Here is a 13,318-nt window from a genome sequence, read left to right as displayed (position 1 = left end):
CCTGGGAGGGAGGGTCGGCTCCTGCGGCCCCCGGCCGGGCAAGGAGCCCGCCCTGCAGCCCAGGGGCTCCCTCAAGAAGCCCAGCGCCAAGCCCCTCCGGAACGTCCCCAGACAGAAACCCGAGGAAAATAAGATCTGCCGCTCCAATTCCCAGGACCCCCAGAGCCCGGGAGAAGAGCCCAAGCCGCCTCCACCAACCCCCAGCGTCCCCCGTGTTCCGTCCCAGGTCCCTGGCTTTGCCCGAAACACAGTAGCCTCCTCATCTCGGTTCATGAAAACAGATTCTCTCCCGGTGACCAAGGCCCCCGGCCTCACGCGGACCGTCTCCCACCGGCAGCTGAGGATGAAGGGTGGCTCTGAGGATGCGGTCCCCAAGGACAGCGGCACCCTGCGGCGGGCCAACAGCTCCCGGGCCCCCAAAAAGTGTCCTGAGTCAGCAGAAGGGCCCGGTGCCAACATGGAGGCCTCTCTGAAGGGCAGGGGGACGGGGGAAAGGACCTCCTTCAGGCAGAAAGACTCCGGCCGGACCACACTGGGGAAAATCCTCCACCCCTTATGGAAGTGATGGGTGCCTGTCCCCCCTCACCTCCTGGCACATCATGCGGACTGACTGCTGTGAAAGGCCAACACCGAGTGACTTCTACATCAAGGGAATCACCGGTGCCACCTGCTAGTGCTCCTGCCGCTGAAGGTACACTCCGGGAGGCCTGTGGGCTGCCACCTGCAGCGCCGACTCCTGCCGTCGCGTCCCCATGCACCCCTGTCCTGGACCGGCACCTCCCGCACACACACCCCCAAAGTGTGCACAGGCACCTCTACGCCAAAACAGACTCAGGCGTGTGAGATGGCATTCGTACGCAACAAGTAAACAAGGAACTCTGGCCAGTTTTTAGAAATCAGAGGCTTATTTTTCAATATAAAAATTCAGTGTTTTGGTTCCTTTTGCAGAGTGAATGGGAAAAAAAAAAAAAAACAAAAAAAAAAAAACAAGAAAAACTGCTTTCCTGTGTCCTTGGCCTCGGGGTTCCACCTGCCCGCACGCCGACCATTGCTGGCACCTCGGCTTCGCCATGAGCCCTGGGCGTCCTGTGGTTGCACCGGGTCCTTGAGACTCGTCCTGGCTCACCTCTCCCTGCCTGACTGGGGATGAGAGTTTGCGTGTGAGCAGGAGGGAAAGTGAGACTGGTGGGTGGAGACCGGTGCTCCTGTGGCTCCGTGTGGGCACTGTGGGCAGCGGGATGTGCATTTTGGGGGCCTGTGGCCACCGGGAGAGCCTCCCTGCGGACAGTGGCAGGCAGCCCCTGGGAGGATGCTGGATCTTTCAGGATGTGGAAGTGCCATATTTTCATGGAACGTCATGGGGCTGTTCGGCAGATCACACCTCTCCCAGCCCATGTTTTCGCATTTGTGTTTCTGTTGTACAACTGAGTGACGGCTGCTACGACTTGTGTTCGCTCTGGTTACAGGGGAGGAAAAACCTTTCTGTCTCCCAGTCTTTCTTCTCCGTCTTCTCTTTGCTCCCAGCCTTCTTTGCTCATGTGACCTGAAGCCTGGAGTCTCTCTCTCTCTCTCTCTCTCTCTCTCTCTCTCTCTCTCCCTCCCTCCCTCTCTCCCTCTCTCTCTCTCAACAGTAATACTTACAAATGTTGACGTCTATTCTTTGGTACAGTGGTTTTGAAATCCTGAGAAAAACCAAATCAAGTTTTTGAAATCAGACTAAAAAGAAAATAACTGTTAGAAGAATTTGTATCATCAGGGACAATTTGGAATAAAGGCCTTCATCCAGAAGAAAGGTGTGGGTGGGGGACACTTCTACCCGGTTCCCACTTCACTGTTTCCCTCTGAGACTACTTGGGAAATGGGGAAATTCTTGAAACTTTTTTGTTTTTTAAAAATTGTGCCCCCCTCCCCCCATTTTTGGTCACTTATTAGTGAAACCTCATTTCAGATCCAACAGTGGTAGACGGATTTAGGCAAATAAGATGTGTTACAATCTCCCTCCCGTACAGTTTTGCCTCCCAACCAAATGAATTGGAAATGCGACTTCGATGAGTCCGCTAAATTGAAAGGGTAAACTTTATGGTAGAAGAAGTTAGGCACCTGACCACAAAACCTCTTACAGAAATAGCCCCGAGTAGGTATTTCCGGGGCTCTGCAGAGATGGTTAATGGGAATCCTGAGTTGTTTCTCACCATCTCAAAAAGCCGGAGAAATCGTATATTTAACCATGCAGACCACAGCGGTCAAAACATAGGGCCCATGGGTGGATGGGACATGGATGAAAGAGGTCAAAAGTTTGTGGATTGGTGGATAGAGAGGGGGTCAGGACTCCTGGTGAGACTCTAGGGACCAGGGATCGAGTCCCTCCCTGTTCCATCGCTGATATAGCACCTTGGGCAAGCCACTCCCTGTCCCGAAGCCTCTGCTTCCCAGTCTGCAGTGGTGGGGGCATGGCCTCCATGATGGTCTCCAGGGGTCCTTCTAGCTCCAGCAGTCGGAGTCATAAACACCCAGGGACCCCGCTCTGCCCTGGGATCAGCTTCTCAGAACCAACCCCCCGCATCTCTTCAGCAGAGGCCTCCCACAAAGGCCTGCTCAAAACACCTCCAGAATGAGTCGTCGCTTTGAAACCCGCTCAGCCACTTTCCTGAGAAGTGGAGTTTTATTTTACTTAGCCCTGTGGACAACTTCTGTGTTTGCATCTGTACGCGCAGGTGATCATTCTATTACCTTTTATCGGTAGTAAGCTTGGACAAAATAATTTAAGTATATAATGGAGAAGTGTAAATAAGTTTCTATATGAAATTGTTTAAGATGAACAATTAAGATGTATTTAAAGGTCCATTTATATGTTCTTTTACGTAACACATACTTAAATAAAGTTCCTGTTTATGGGATTGTGTTCTTTCCTTGGTGTGTGTGTGTATGCGTGTATGTGTGAGAGAGAAACCCTGGCAGGAGAGGAAGGCAGGATGCAGGAGGTAGGAGAGGGTTGGAATATAAGTCTTGTTCTCAAAAGGTTCAAGAGCCAAAATTAGGCTGGTGGTGTGTCTCCTTAGTAGCAGAGAACCTGCGTTTAACCAAGGGCCTTGCGCCAGGCCTGTGGGAAAGCAGGCAAGCAGCTGACAGGCAGGCCATCGGTGGAATGTTCAGCACCTCGTACATGCTCACATTATTCCACGTTTGGGGCCAAGTTTTGTGTAATCTCCATGGGGCCGGCAAGTCTGGATCTGCTGCTGTGTGTCCTCGTGTGCTTTGGCTCAGGACACTATTGGGAAATCACAGCTCACTTCTGAGCGGCCTCAGGAATGAGCAGAGAGGGAGGAAGGTGAGGTTTTATTTCAAATGCAGGGTTGGTGCTTCTTTGAAAGGAAAGGTGGGGAGTGGGGGCGTCTGTGAAACCCACCTCATACCTTGGGGTTTCCTATCAGGTATTAGGCCTGGCTGCTCTCTTGCGTTTTCTGGAGATGGTTACAGGAATAGCCTTGGGTCAGGCACCCGTGGGTGAGAGCGTAGTGACGTCCTTGTGAGTTGCTGCTTGCCCGGTGACATTTAGGACCTGGCTTTGCCTGTTAGAGCCTTTTCTTTTCCCAGTGGGTCTCAAGCAGTTTTCTTTTTATCCTCTTATTTTAGGGCTTTCCTTACGGGAGGACCCTGTGGTGCAGTCCTCTTCCTGAAGATAGGTGTTGAGTTCAAAGGGACCACAGTTTCCTAATGGTTCGCTCCAGATTCTGAATGTTTATGTATTATAGTGAGAATAGTTTGGTAGAGCTCTCTTTTTAAACAAACAAACAAATTATATATATATAATTTCAGAGAGGAAGGGGGATGAGAGAGAATCATTGAACGGCTGCCTCCTGCACGTCCCATACCTGGGATCGAGCCCACAACCCGGGCATGGGCCCCGACCAGGAATTGAACCGTGACCTCCTGGGTCATAGGTCAATGCTCAACCACTGAGTTACACCAGCCGGGCAGTTTGGGAGGACTCTTGAGTCAACCTTCGCAGGTGTGCAAATGGCCAACTTTTACCTCTAAGGGTGCGGAATCCCCCCATCTCCTCCCATCTGGCAATGGTGACATTTTGCAATTTCACAGAATTTTCTACTGAAGCTTAAACTTTATTCTTAATTCTTTATGATACTCTTGCCTTGTGCTCCAGTCTTGTAAAAAAAAAAAAGAGAGATTTTTTTGTTGTTGTTGATATGTGTCTCCAAACACACATAAACGTCCAATTTGAGTAAGGGACATTGTGTTTGGTTCATAAGTGCTTTTAAACAGTTATTTGTGTCCTGAGCACAAACAGAATGGGAGACTGTGGGTCTGCAAGTCATGCTACTCAGCATCGATGGGCTGAGCTGGGACTGACTCTGTGACAGGGTTGAAAACAACCCAGCACAACCTCTCCCTAGGGCATTTTTCACCTGCAAACATCTTCCAGTAAAATGTCCTCTGGGCTCACTGGATCCCTCAGTGAAGATAAAAGCAACATTCCTGCCATTGAAGATAATGGCTTTTCTGTCTTACAGGCCAGAGCTCTGCAATAAGGCATTTGGCTTCCTGGTTGGTAGGTAGGAAAATTGGACCCCACTGCAAGAGCGATCAAGATGCCAAGCAGCCCTCACAATCTACTCATTCATGGGCCCTTGACTCAGAACCCACCAAGAGCCTGGCACAACCTGCCCGTTGGGCTGTGGTACGAAGATGGCTGAGCCTCTTAATGAGGATGCTGCTTGAGGTCCCTATGGGTGCATTCATGCCCAACCTTTGGAATGTGGGCCTGGGCTTTGCCCCAAACTCCTCAGAGATATTCAAGGGCTGAGTCACCCAAGCACTCCCTAACTCACAGGCAGATGATGTTCCCCAAGTTTGCTTGCAATCAGATATGAGTTCAGAGTCACTTTCCCAGAGCAACGATGTCATGCATTACAGGTAGGTTTCCACAACAGCCTATTGTCCGCCCGTGGTGGACTGTGGCACCGGCATTTCCGTAGAGAAATGTCTCCAGATCATCAGGGAGAAGGATAGCTGGGAGCTGGGTCAGTAGACCACTTTAGTAGGTGCTGGATGTTTGCTGCCCGTGGGGAGCTCTCTGAGGTGCCCCTGACTTCTGACAGCATGGGAGCATCTAATAGCCCCCCCTTTCTCACTTGTAGCCGAGTCCCTAAGGAAAACACCAAGGTGCTGGGAACATTCCTCCCCTCCTTCAGGACATCAGGTAGAGGCTACAGCACTGCAGCCTGAGCACCCATAATGTCCACTGTCCACTGCTTGATAAGAAAAGGCCTCACCACTCTGGAGGTCAGACATAGGGGCTCCCATCTCCTAGGCCACCTCCAGTGAATGCAGGTCATGTTTCTACCAGAGACTACCTGCCTCCTGTGCTTCCTCACAGAGCGCACACCCACCGGCCCAGCAGAAAGGCGTACACCCTCTGCTTTCAACTGTCCAGGAGGGAGGCGGGACTAAGCACACTCCCTTTGCCTCCAGATCATCAGGGAGAAGGACAGCTAGGAGCTGGGTCAGTAGACCACTTTAGTGGGAGCTGGATGTTTGCTGCCCGTGGGGAGCTCTCTGACTTCTGACAGCATGGGAGCGTCTAATAGCCCCCCTTTCCCACAGGGGGATGTACTCCAGTGTGTAACAGCCCCATTCCAGACCTAAACCAAGTCAGAATCTGGTAGGGCCCCCAAATTTGCATTTTAGGTAACTCCCCCGTGGTTCCTTTTTCCCCCTGCTGTTGAGAACCTGTGGGCTGGAGCAAGGCCAGAGGCTGGGGTTCTTCTGTGGGGCTATGAGCTGTCCTCAGGCCCGAGCCCGTCAGGCCACACAGTGTCTCCTGGACAACAAGGCAGAGACTGGCTCTGACCTCAGCGCCGGGTCAGGGGGAGAGCTGCCTCCTTGGCACCCGAGCAGGTGGTCTAACGTCATCCTAAAGCAGGAGTGCCTCCGGTTTATACGCTTGGCCACTCCCCCGAGCCTGCAGTTCTGGGTGATGTAGCTTAAGAACAATGGCACCAGCGGGACATAGGAAGTGACACTTCATGAGACTTGCCATGGCTGCCCTTTCGGAAGATTGCAGTTCAGTGTCTATGAAGCAATTTGCTAATAAGCGCTGCACAATGTCACACCCATCTGAGTGTCCACGTGAGATTTTGTCAGCAGAGCTGCTCTTAGGAGCCCTGTTCCCTGGGTTTCCACAGTCTCCCCCAGCATGACTTCAGCTCGGTCCTCAGGGGCGTTGCCTCAAGGCTGCGGTTCCTGCTCCCTGTGTGTCCTGGGGCCAGGCAGGCCAGCATCTGTGCTGACCTCACCGGTTAGGAAGGGGTTGGGGCGCAGCTCTCCAGGGTGCTGACTCAGTGCGGGCTGGGAGCAGTGTGCAGGCTCACGTGCTGCATTCTAAATACGGGCAGAAGGAGGGACTCTGGCAGGACCCTCCTACCCCCACCCTCATTGAGAGAGTGGAAGTGTTTTCAGGAATAAGGTCTGGGCCCTGGTGCTCTCCAAAGCTGTCAGCACGGATTAATCTACCTCTCGGCACTTTAGGCCGCAAACTGCTCTGCATGAAACAGAGAAAGTTGCTGAGAGAGTCTGGACCAGTCTTACCACTTGTAGGGACAGCCATCTTGCCGGCTTGGGCAGGTGCCATGAGGGGTTTGAGCCGTACTTGGATTCACACGATGGCTCAGCTCTGGAAGTTGCCCCGGCAGAAAGAACAGTGTCTCCATTCAGCTGTGGCTGAACGGAGACGTCAGCCTCCCCGTCAGCTGTATTTTCCTCTTTCCCAGGGCACCAGTGGTTCCCACCGGCTGACTCATCCCAGGGAGGAGAGGGAAGAGGAGGGCTGCCTCCAGGGCAGGCTTCTTGCCGCCAATGAGAGACAGACAGCAGAGTGGCTCCCCACCCCCACAGGGCCTCCTACTCCCAAGTTCAGGTTTGACTCCAATGCAGTAGAAATAAGTCACTAGGTAAGCACCTGGACAAGATGCCCAGTGCTCCCAGCTCTTTCCCAAGGCCCTGCTTTTCTCAACCAGCTCATAATGGGTTGAACTCTGGCTAGCTATTTTCTCCCAAGAAATTCACAGCTTTGCAAACAGTTACTCAGCACACACTCACCATCCCAGTGGCCCAGAACTTGTCACTCCCACCTTTCAGTGGAGGAATTCATTCTGGGAGAGGCAAAAGGGAAGCGTGTGGGCCGGTGGTCTCCCGTGGCTGCCCCAAGCACCATTTTGGCCATAGTCATGGAGCAATAGCACCCAATGTGAGGCCAGCTGGTCAGTCCACATCTGTCCAGTCCTCTGCCCGGGACACCTTACAGGACGAACCCTGAGGAGCTGGAGCATGATGGAGAAGAGCAACTGGGACAGCCAGGACCTGCACACCAGGCATGCGGATGAGGCTGCCAGGGCGGTTCAAACTGTAAAAGGACAATAAAAACCTGGTGACGAGATGAATCCTACTCTGCGCTGTTCCAAACCAAATGGAAATAAGTCACCAGGGACAGGAGGAGTTCACTCCAAAGCTATTTGTCTATCTCCTTGGAGGACTCTGGACCTGGGAAATGACAACCGGATATATTCCCAGGGGATGTTGGAGAAATGGATGGGCTGGGTGCCTGACCTCCACCGGCAGCTAGGGCACATCCTGCTCTGCCATCTATTAGCTGTGTGATCTTGGGCAAGGGGCTTCACACCTCTGCTTGGGAATCATAGCCCTGTGTATCTTCGAGCAGTCCTGAGGGCGAGATGACTGTGTTAAGACAGTGTACGTATTTGCCATTTATCACTATTCTGGGTCAGAGCCCCACCTGGCAACTTCTCAGGGCAGTGGGTCCTCACCTGGCTCTGTCCCTATCTGGCTGTGTGACCTTGGACAAGTCACTGAACCCAGCTTTGCCTCTATTTCTGCTCCCTCTTCCAGTGGCATAAACAAACCTGGGCTCCATGACAACTGACAACACGTACATGGCCAGGTTGTCTAATTTATTAGGTCAATAAAATGCATCTACTTCCAAGGCCCATGATCTCATCCTCAAGGTCAAAGTCTGCAAAGGGTTCCCTCTCATCCCGACTCCTGACTTCCCTTCTCTGGGAAAATGTTTGCCCAGCATGTATATGAAGGGAAGGTGTTCTCTACACAGCAGACTGCTAGTCCAGGGAAAGGCCAAGGGAACACACTGTACCTGGAGTCTCCCTCAAGGTCAACAGAGCCCCGCACGAGAAAGAGGAGAGGAAGGCTCTGTGTCCGCAGCCAGGTGGACTTCTTCCTGACTCCCCATGAGACCACCGACCACCTGCTTCACTATGGTCACCTGGGCAGGGGGGTCTTCTGCCCACAGAAAACCTGTCGCCCTGGCTGCAAGGAAGGCAAGACAGAAAAAGGAGGCCACCAGATGTTGAGAACAGAGAGGAGACCTCCTCATCTGGCCGGGCGGCCCTGGGCCAGTTATACATCCTTTTAAATGTCTGTTTCCTCATCCCTCAAAGGGAGGTGGGCTCCAGGCCCTCCATGTTGCTGTCACACCTGAGGTTCTTTGATTCTAATAGTACAGTTGTTGGGTTCTTGGTGAGAGTCTTAGGGATATTGGGGCCACGTCGTAGTTCACCCCTTCTGCTCCACTGGCTCACAACGTACATCAGTGGCCTCACCCATCTCCTCAGAAGGGGCTTAAGGAGCCTGCCCATCACTGGACTTCGGGGTTGCCCCGCAGGGTCTTTCTGAGAGACCCGTGGAGACTGATGGGGGAGAGGTGGGCTTTGGAGCCAGACTTGTTTCAAACCCCAGCTCTGCTAACTGGGTCACCTTGGAAAGTCACTTCTTATCCGAGTCTCAGCTTCTCATCTGTAAAGTGGGGGAAATGATGCCTACCTTTGGGGACTGTTATTAAAATGGGAGATATACCTGGGTGCAGAGAAGGTGCTCAATGAATGTTAATTGGATTTATGAGGAAAGTCTGTTCTGTGAATATTTCCTGTGACAATTGGCTGAGGCGCTGTTTTCTGATGGGCACACGTGAGAAAAACGGTGGGTAGTCAAACAGGTTTATACCTGCCTTTCATCACAATGCGATCATCAGGTGACAAGCCACACGATAAAAGAACTATGGCTTATCAGATGGCTCCAAAGGAATTTCTAAAAGAGAAATTCTAGAGTGATGTAGGCATGCCCGATCATTGCATCTCACATGTGGCTGCAATGTTTGGTTGTTTCCCACAAGCCAATACATCATTAAGGTGCTGGGATTGCTCACCATTGAGGCCTCTTGGAGGGAAATACCAGGAGCTTGTCCCAGATGCCTACATCATGGCTCAAGCCTGTGCCCTCCCAGCAAGACCCCGGTGGCCCAGCAGACAGCTGCAGCCTGTGGCACGAGGCCCACAGATGTCAGGTGGCTCAGGGCAAGCTGGCCCAGAAGCCAGGTCTCTGCTGACCCTGGGAGACCCTGAGACTATGCAAGTCACTTCAGTTTCCTTGTACGTCAGCAGCCCCGGGACGGGAACACTGCCTGTCACCTGCCTGTCCCACTAGAATACAGTGGGGTCAAGGAAACTCATATTTTAAAAGGGCTTTTATCAACTATGGACTCTGTTGCATATGGGGCTGAAACAGGGGGACCTGACTCATCTGTGCTGTCAGAAGTCAGCGTAGTGGCGGCCCTTGGAGGGAGGTCGGTGACCTGAAAGGTTTCGGGGTCTGGGAATGTCCTGTAATTTGCCCAGGGTATTGACTGCATGGGTAGGTGGAACCCTTATGGTATGGGCAGTTTTCCCTGCGCATGTATGCTGTCCTGTACTAGCACAAGCTGGGCCACTCGGGATACAAGGAGCACTAGGGAGGCAAGTCCATCTCAAAGGCTGCTCCTGCAAGAGGCTCCCACTTATTGTTCATCCCTGTCTCTCCCGCATCACTGCCATAAACCTCCACCAACCGCCCACATTAATACCCCGTTCCATTTTCTTGTCAGTAGTTTTATGGGTCTGTGGGATCCAGCAAAACTGTTGACATCAACCCATTGTACCCACACTGTGCAGGGGCTTGCGAACACGCCACGGGCAGAGCGAATGCTGAACGGGCTGTGGGAAAGGTGGGTCCTTTAAGAAAAAGCTCCTCCTGTCCTCAGCACATCAATAGCACTTCCTCCAAACAGGATTCGCTCCCAGGAAAGCCCTGTCCAGGCCTGGCACTTACCTACCCATGTGAGTCGATGAGCTCACCTGAGCTTCGAGGCTGTTGTCCTGGAAAGAGAAAAAACACTGAACAATAAAGAAAGTAGTACCTGAGCCTCCCGGCTGGTGTTGAGGTTTTCGCCTTGAACTCTATGAAGGAAAGGCCAGTTGACGTCAGTGCATTGTTTCAGACTGGGCGCCCATGTGCTAACATAGACATGGCCAAGCCCTTTAAACAAACACTGGGAGGTGGTTGGGTTGAGGAGTCAGAAAAGAGAAGCAGATAGAGAGTGGGTAATAGAGTGCCGGCTGGGGGCCAGAACCTGCATCTTGCCACCAAGGAGCTGTGCAACTGGAGCAATTCACATACCTTCTCCGGGCCTTGGGCTTCTCAACCCTAAAGCGGGGAGTTGGGTTGGAATAACTCCAGTGGCCCCTGAAAAAATGGAATGAAACCACCGTGCCCGTGTCGTGCATCCTCAGTCAGGGTTTTTACTGGTGGGTTGGTTTTTACTGTCTGGTCTGTGTTGGACCATAGGAGCAGAGAAGAAAGCTGACCATGCCCAGTTCTTGTCCCAGCATTATTGTTAGTCTGTGTAAAGCCCTTTCATGTTGGATATTATTTTATTCCCTGCCCCATCTCTAATCTCCATTTCTACTCCCCCTCTCCCCAGTAGGCACCCACCATAACATATTGGATAACGAATCTAGATATGTGTGTGCCTACATGTAAATATATCCTTTTAAAATATGTTGCATTGTTTGCAAGGGTCCCCAAACTTTTTAAACAGGGGGCCAGTTCACTGTTCCTCAGACCATTGGAGGGCTAGACTATAGTTTAAAAAAAAACTATGAACAAATTCCTATGCACACTGCACATACCTTATTTTGAAGTAAAAAAACAAAACGGGAACAAATACAATATTTGTATTTGCATGTGGCCTGCGGGCCGTAGTTTGAGGACCCCTGTTTTAGAGTGTACTTTTTAATTTACATAAGTGATAGCATTCTATGAATCCCATTCGGTTTCTTTATACTATATTTTATGATCTCATGTTTCTCTGTGTGCATCTAGCTTGTTAATTTTTACTGATGCACAACTTTCCTTAGTATGTGGCTACCACAGTGTTCACAACCATTCCCCTATTGATGGACACCTAGGTTAGTCATACATTTCACACACATGGCACCACAGTGAACATTTCCACACACATCCCCTTAAGGACCGCAGAGAGAGTTTCTCTGGAATCGCCACCACATACAATGCACAGTATGTATAGTCACTGTCGTCACCAGGTACAGCCAGATTGCTAGGGGGCGGGGATGGAGGAGGCAGCTGCACGGCCGTTGGGAAGGCAGCCTCGTCGTTTGGCTGGGTTGTCTGGCGCCGGCTGTAGATTCTTTTCTCTGGGGAAGGCACATCTTTCATTGATTAGCTCAGATTTTGAGAGCCACGTATCCCCTTCCTTTGCAGGTCACACAATGGTTTCTAATTAAATGTGACTTGATTTACTATCTGATGTCTCCTCTCCTCCTAGCATGCAAGTTCTCCAAGGGCAGCCACGGTACATCTCTCCCTCATGGTTGTATGATGCCGCAGGCCTAAGACAGAGCTAATCCGGTGGGTGCCCAGCAAATAGCCATTGGATTTACCAGTCAATGAGTGAGCTTGGGCTGAGAGGAACAGGAGCAAAGCCTCAGCAGGGCCAGGACTAAGGTGAAGAAGGGAGGGGGCTGGGGGCCCCACACTTAAGGAGGCCTCACCCTCAGGGGCTGCCCTGTACAGCACAACCTGAGATCAGAGTCTCTTGCCTTATCCTAGACCCTGCTCTGATCTCAGGAACATTCGCCTTAGAAAGCTTTTGACCTCATGTTTAGCATCTAACCTGGCCCTTTCCTCTGTTCCTTCCTCCCATCCTTTCCCTTTCTCTGAGCATCACCGTGTGCCCGACCCTGTCTTGGGACTTGGCCCAGAGAAACTCTCACAGTTGCTGCCCGGTGCGGGAGGGGACATGAAATGAGTTTAAAGAATGAAAAGGGAGGAAGCTGTCATCCAGCTCACTGGAGGCAGAAAAGAGTGGGTGATTAACTCTGGCAGCATGAAGGAGGTGATGGCTAAGATTGAATTTTGTCAAGAAAACAGTGGGTGAAGGGAATCTGAGCAGGGTGCCCTGTGCAGAGGCCTGAGTCAGAACAACCCCCTGTGGTCAACGAGCATGCGGTTCGAGGGTGGGATGAGGTAATATTCCTGGGGAGCAGGAAGGTGAGGCTGCAGGGGAGACCGAAGGGGTACAAGTGGCGTACAGCTCAGAGGGGCCACATGGGCTGGGGGCAGCAGTTTATCACAGAACTGCCTGCCAGCAGGGCAGGAGCAGCCTGCCTGCAGAAGATGGCGCATGTGTGCCAATGGCTGGAGGGTCATGGCCCTGGGTACCCAGAGAACAACGGAGGCTCTGGAAGCCAGCGGGTGGGGTCTCACTGGGGTCAGTGGAAAGAGAGCCAGACAGACACCTGTCCTATCAAATAGGGGCCCCCAGCCTTGGAAAGCAAACAACCATAGGCAAAGGTGTTCTCCAGAAGTGAGAAAGACCACTGGGCCAGAAGATGAAGGACGTGGCCTGGAAGATGAGGGACCTGCCTTTGCCCCACTTAGACCCTGGGAAAGGCTGTCCCGTCCTCAGGAGGGAGGAGACACGGGCACAGCCCTAGGGGGAGGGGGGAGCCTTCGCTTTGCACCTGTGCTCGAAGGCCACGATGGGGGAACTTTCCTTTCCTTTCTCCTGAAACGAAAACCTAAAAAACAGCCTTTCAGTTAGCAGGGCCATCCTGAGCACGCCTATGGAGGATGCCTCCTTCCCTGCGGGAGAAATCATTATCTTTCTGCTTACTTCAACGCTGGCTTTGCCCAGGAGAAATTTTCATTTCCTCTCCGCCCATTTACCGAACTGGACTTTCAGGCTCGGCTGCTCTCTGGGAAAGTGTTTGGGGGTTACCATCGCCTTCAGGTCTTTATTCTCCTCCTCCCATTGCCTCTCCCCCACCCTCAACAGGCCAGGGGGTTTGTTCCTTTTGAATCTCTTCTTTGTCTCCTGACCTCAGATCCTGTGCCAGGTGACCAAGTTGAAAACCTCCGCTGTCCAACTTCCCCT

The 13,318-nt window shown here is 52.1% G+C and overlaps 1 protein-coding gene across 1 annotated transcript in view; it reads left to right on the top strand.

Annotated features, from left to right (window-relative positions):
- The window catches only part of FHDC1 (FH2 domain containing 1), a 31,557-nt gene extending 30,600 nt beyond the window's left edge, over positions 1-957 (top strand). The window contains 1 exon segment of the mRNA XM_015568042.1: positions 9-957. Within this exon segment, the coding sequence (XP_015423528.1) occupies positions 9-565 (557 nt within the window). The 3' untranslated portion in view covers positions 566-957.
- The last annotated feature ends 12,361 nt before the right edge of the window (positions 958-13,318 follow it).

Source organism: Myotis davidii, unplaced genomic scaffold, assembly GCF_000327345.1.
Source record: "Myotis davidii unplaced genomic scaffold, ASM32734v1 scaffold323, whole genome shotgun sequence".
Lineage (NCBI taxonomy): Eukaryota > Metazoa > Chordata > Mammalia > Chiroptera > Vespertilionidae > Myotis > Myotis davidii.
Note: the sequence above shows the minus strand (reverse complement) of the source record. Positions and strands in the feature narration are given on the sequence as shown.